The sequence below is a fragment of the Cucurbita moschata genome, unplaced genomic scaffold (genome assembly GCF_002738365.1).
Source record: "Cucurbita moschata cultivar Rifu unplaced genomic scaffold, Cmos_1.0 Cmo_Scf00002, whole genome shotgun sequence".
Lineage (NCBI taxonomy): Eukaryota > Viridiplantae > Streptophyta > Magnoliopsida > Cucurbitales > Cucurbitaceae > Cucurbita > Cucurbita moschata.
Genome location: NW_019268518.1, coordinates 2,807,245 through 2,812,973, shown reverse-complemented (window position 1 = coordinate 2,812,973; position 5,729 = coordinate 2,807,245). Strand labels below are relative to the sequence as shown.

The 5,729-nt window shown below is 37.1% G+C and overlaps 2 protein-coding genes across 2 annotated transcripts in view; one reads left to right on the top strand and one right to left on the bottom strand.

The window, feature by feature from the left end:
• The window catches only part of LOC111463722 (protoporphyrinogen oxidase 1, chloroplastic-like), a 9,117-nt gene extending 5,369 nt beyond the window's left edge, over positions 1-3,748 (top strand). The window contains exons 7-9 of the mRNA XM_023107680.1: positions 974-1,133; positions 1,233-1,336; positions 3,242-3,748. Of these exons, the coding sequence (XP_022963448.1) occupies positions 974-1,133; positions 1,233-1,336; positions 3,242-3,541 (564 nt within the window). The 3' untranslated portion in view covers positions 3,542-3,748. The remainder of the gene's footprint in view (positions 1-973; positions 1,134-1,232; positions 1,337-3,241) is intronic.
• Positions 3,749-4,947: 1,199 nt separating this feature from the next.
• The window catches only part of LOC111458443 (proline--tRNA ligase, cytoplasmic), a 6,552-nt gene continuing 5,770 nt past the window's right edge, over positions 4,948-5,729 (bottom strand). The window contains exons 12-13 of the mRNA XM_023101130.1: positions 5,366-5,459; positions 4,948-5,224 (exon numbers count right to left, since the gene is read on the bottom strand). Coding sequence (XP_022956898.1) covers positions 5,160-5,224; positions 5,366-5,459 — 159 coding nt within the window. The 3' untranslated portion in view covers positions 4,948-5,159. The remainder of the gene's footprint in view (positions 5,225-5,365; positions 5,460-5,729) is intronic.

Sequence of the window (5,729 nt, the reverse complement as noted above, 5' to 3'; positions counted from 1 at the left end):
TTTTTTCAAAAAAAAAAAAAAAAAAAAAAAAAAAAAGAAAAAAAAAAAAAGAAGCCACTTCATAGATGGGACACAGTTACAAAAAAGGGTGGGAAAGCCCAAGATCGAAAGCAAACCAAGGAAGATTACAAATAATTGTTCTAGTTGGTATAAAGATCCATAAACTATAACTATTTTGAGCGAAGAATATTATTTTCATCAATAGGGCTACAAAAAAGACATTACAAAGAAAGCTATCAACGGTGTTTTTTTAATCATTGAAGGTTCCATTGTTTCTTTCTAGCTGTAAAAGATTACAAAAAAGGATCTAATAAGTTGGAGGCAAAGGATTTTCTTCTCGTTAGTGAAAGGGTGGCTAAGCAAGAGAAGTCAACGAAGCCTCTAATGTATTGCGGTAAAGCGACCTGCCAGTTGAAAGAGGATAGTAGGGTAGCCCAAAACCTGTTTTCTAGGGATCATCTGAGAAAACATAGCCTAAACCTGTAACTTTTCCTTTGCATAAAGAGCTTTTTCTTTGCTGATTCCATTGTGATTATGGTTATTCATTAAGCAGAATTATGAGTTATCTCCCATTATCTTTGCATGTGTTGGTGGGAAAAAAAGGGTAGGTTGATTGAAGAAGCTGTGCATGCTGAGTTGTTGCTGCTTATTTTCTCAACTCCTTGAAATTAGTATGCCTTTGAATTGTTAAATTTTTGGCCTGATTTGAGCAAAAAACTTCCGAGGCAACTTAGTTAATTTTTTCTGAGGTTTCTGTTTGCGGCATGCACACCCATCTAGTGCTTTCTAAAATTTGTATAAAGTATATGCATTCAACTATTAAGAAACTCAGTTTACTTACTAGTGCAGAATGCACAAATCTCCGAATTCTGTAAAGTCGTGCAACTGGTGCGAGCACAGGAAGTCCAGGATTTGTTAGTTGGTTGGGTCTCTGTTCTAAGTTCGTTTCTCTTTGATGATTCCTTGCCTGCAGGTGACAGCTGCAGATGCACTTTCCAAGTTTTATTATCCACCAGTTGCATCAGTTACTATATCATATCCAAAAGAAGCAATTAGGAAAGAACGCTTGGTAGATGGTGAACTAAAGGGGTTTGGTCAATTGCACCCTCGCAGCCAGGGGGTGACAACTTTGGGTAAATCTGCATTCTCTACATTTCATCTGGGATTAGGTATGCAGTCCTTACAGCTGTAACTGTTGGTGTGAGTAATTGAAGTGCATTCAAATGTTACAGGAACTATATACAGCTCATCTCTTTTTCCCAATCGAGCACCAGATGGAAGGGTGTTACTCTTGAACTACATTGGAGGGTCTACAAATACTGAAATTCTTGCCAAGGTAATTTTTGTACCACAGTTTAGAAACGATCTTTCTGATCTATTTATGGTTTCGTTGGAAAAAATAAATACAAACGGCTTATTGTTGTATCTATATTTATATGCATAGTAGTGTTGAAATGATGGTGCTACCTGTAGGATAGTTTCAACTGCCATTTGTCACTCACTTTTTTTAGATGACTACTTGTATAAATAACAAACGAAGCCTCTGCCTCAGAACTTCTAGTCACTGACTCTAAGTAATCTTGACAAACTTAGGTGCCGCATAGTTTCAACAAAAGATCTCCATAATCTTTTGGGAAAGAAAATATGCAAAGTTGCCACTTGTAGGCTGATTATTTATTTATTTAGTTTGTAGATTGAATTTGATTATGTTAAAACATGCCAAGGATGATAACCTATCGATATGGTCATCTCTCTTCTCCACTTTCACCTAATATTTGCCAAACTCTCGAATCTCCTAACCCTTTATTTATAGCCCTCATACCCCATCCCAACAAGTTCACATATCATCCCGACAAAATGACTTTCTTACTTGAGTCAAATTAATCAATCTTGATAGAGATCACCTTGACAAAGGTGGCGAATTATACTACCCATCCAAATCATTCCTATAAAGTGTAGCAAAAAAAGTGCTGTACTATTTTGTATTTGATTCCTAGGTTAGTTATGCCCGCATCTTGCTGGAATCAAACAATTCTATCCATTCTTGCTATAATTTGTGTACTTGGTTACGAAAGGCCGGGGAAAACTTCAATTTTGTCCCATCTTTTGGAATGAAAGCTCAGCCCTGATCATGCCTCTCTCATCCTTGACTGCCTCAAACAATAGCTAGCTTAATTTTCATCTAAAGTTATATATTTGTCCTTTCTCATATTGCATTTGTTCCTTGACCGATTATTAATGTAATGTTCAAACTCAAGTACTTCGATCATGCTTCTCTCATCCTTGACTGCCTCAAACAATAGCTAGCTTAATTTTCATCTAAAGTTCTATATGTCCTTTCTCATATTGCATTTGTTCCTTGACCGATTATTAATGAAAGCTCAGCCCTGATCATGCCTCTCTCATCCTTGACTGCCTCAAACAATAGCTAGCTTAACTTTCATCTAAAGTTATATATTTGTCCTTTCTCATATTGCATTTGTTCCTTGACCGATTATTAATGTAATGTTCAAACTCAAGTACTTCGATAGCCACCTCCAAAGGAAGAGCAAATGTCGTCTTTGGCTAAGCAAATGGGTTGAAACTTCCATGATCCATGCCCATGTCTTCTATGTATTTTTCCTGTATCACAGCTGTGCTGAGAACCTCATTAGGCCTTTTTTTTTTCTTTTCTTTTCTTTTTTTGAAAAATTTTAAGCACCCGTAAGTGATCAAGAGTAGTTGTATCCAGTCGTGAATTTTGAGCAACTAGCACCCTACTAGCCCTAAACGCTTTGCTTCATCTCTCTTTAGCTGAGCTTCAAATAAGTCTGTCAATATACCGTGCTTTACTACAACCACGAGTAGTAGTAGAATCCTTTTTGTTTCTTCTTTTCTTCGTCTGGTTAAAAGAGAACAGATCACTGAGCAAGAAGATTGTTCATAGTTGCATAATTAATTCCTATTTTCATTAGCTCTCCAGATCTAAGATGATACCATCTGTCCTTGCTGGGATATTGATGCCATAATAAAACTATTTTACTCACGGGAGTCGCCAAACAATTTAGACCTTTGAATTATTATTGCTTTTCTGCTCATCCTTTGACTTAAGGATTTACTACAGATTGTTGCTCATATAATGGTTGAATACCATTTAAATTCCTTCTTCTAAGCCTACCTTGTTTCTTTCTAACATTGGTTTCCTCCTTCAAAGACTTCAGATTATTATTACTGTTGACTTTAAGTGCTTGTGCGATAACAGACGGAGAGTGAACTTGTCGAAGCAGTCGATCGGGATTTAAGAAAAATCATCATAAACACGAATGCAGAGGATCCTTTGTTATTGAGTGTGAGGGTATGGCCGCAAGCCATTCCACAATTCTTGATTGGTCATCTTGATCTTTTGGATGCCGCCAAGGCTGGATTGAGAGAAGCTGGAATGGAAGGATTGTTTTTGGGTGGAAACTACGTTTGTGGTGTGGCCCTGGGGCGATGTGTGGAGGGTGCCTATGAAGCTGCAGCTGAGATAGCTGGTTTTCTGTCCAAAAAAGTGTACAAGTAGCTGCTCCTTTGTTTTCTTCTATTAGGCCTAGGCCTATGGAAATTAAGGTTTTAGGTTGATTTTGTCTTGTTTATTTGCCAGTAATGGTTATAATCCTAATTTTTTTAACGATTGTCAGTTGAGCTCTCCTCTTCTTATTATCCTTTTAGTTTCTTATATTGCTGTATAATATATGGATCCATGAACAAATACATCCTCGTTCTCCAATTATCAGAGTCTAATCTTACTAAATCATGAAAAAGGGTAAATGGGAAATGGGAAATGAAGGACCTAATTGTCCTTCCAAACAAGAGAGATTTGAATAGGGTTGTGAAAGGAATTATGGCAGAAATTGTAATGAGATGATAGTTGTGGAATTTGGAGACTGTCTCACATGTACAAATATTGACTTTTCAAAATCTGACTTATCTAATCTATGCCATGCATAGTAGCCCTTATAACGTTTCTCAAAACTTAGGTACCTAAGCCATGCCATACATGGTAGCCTTATAAGGTCTCTTAGGATCATGATTTGATCATATTCATATGCTTAATAGAGACACAGTCTACTTGGATTGACGGATATTGGTCTCACTTAGCTAGTTGAGTTAAGAATTGGAACCTACCAATTCTGACTCGTTCGAAATATGACACTTGGTGGCGTTGAAGCTCATTCTCGAGTCATCCAATCCCACTAATAATTCATTGATTAGGTATGTAAAACACTAGCGTACACAGGCACCATCATGCTAGCAAGATCATTAGAGATTATTTTTAGTTTTACCCACAAGGGCAGAATTCTATTTTGTTCCTAATATATGTAATGTTTTTCCATTCAGTGCCTTACAAATTTCAATTACATTTCTAACCAAGAAAGTTTCAATTAGGTCTGTTCCATCAACCCTAAACCCTTTACAGAAACTAAAGAAAACATGGGATCAAGACGATCTATTAGCAGATCGGTCGATCCTTTCACTTCGATGGTGTCAATCGAAGTTAATCCCACCACTGCCTTCGCTTGGCACTACTTCGGACTCATCCCCATTAGCATCAACCATCAGAGCCCTTAATTCCTTAGTCGATAGCTGTTGGGGGACTCATCCCCATTAGCATCAACCATCAGAGCCCTTAGTTCCTTAGTCGATAGCTGTTGGGGCTTACTTTTTCACTAAAATATTCCAGTGGCTTAGCCATCTCCATGAAGGTAGGTACCATTGATACTCATTCAGTACCAATCTTCCAAGCTTGGCCATTATCAATACTGATACTTTGAATGAGACTACAAAAAGGAATCATTTAAAAGTCGCAATTGGGTGATGATAACTGAGTTAAATCATATGACAAGTTCCCGAGAACATGAAAGAAAGAAAATATGAAATTTAGAAGCTTCTAAGCGTTGGACTAATAATTTAACAGAACTGAAAACAAGATTGTAAGGCAAAACCCATAAATTATCAAAAAAAGAAAGTGTAAAACAAGATTCTATAGTTAACTTGCTTGGTGAATGATTAAACAATTGGAAATTCTAATGAACTCAGAATTAACTGAATTGAAAGCACTCGTACTCAAGAACTCTAAAGCTGATTACTTGACAAGTATCCAAGTATAGCGTGGGTGATAAACATGAGCTTGTGTAGGCTCAGTAGCTTCGGCCCCAATAGCTCCATTTTTTGGCAGGCTTCCCAGATGCAAAACATTTAGTACCTGAACACAAACATCATATTAATTCAAGGAACCAAGAAGAGTTTAGCTCATAAATTCCCTAAGATGTCAAAAGATAATATATAGTCCTATTATCAAAATTTTTTTTTTACAAGAAACCAGATTTGGACAGAAATTTACTACCTTCTGGAAGTTCGGGCTGCTCGAATGGAGAACATAAAGTTTTAGCTGCTCCCATCTCACCCTTGGTCCTTGTTTTCACGTCTTTCTCGACCTCCTGGAGGAACATAACAACGAAACCCTTTAAGGAAAAGTACACCAGTAGATGATAGAGGTTGGCATAGAACAAACACTTGAAAATGCATGTACTCAAGCCAGTGGTCAACGGAGTTCAAAATGTCATTTGATAACTACCCCCGAAATTTCACAGAAATCATCCAAGTGAGACACTACTTTAAAGCTACAGCAGCCAAAACGTGCAAGAAGCTCTTCAAAGATACATACACGAGCTCCACACACACACATACACAAAAAAAAAAAAAAAAAA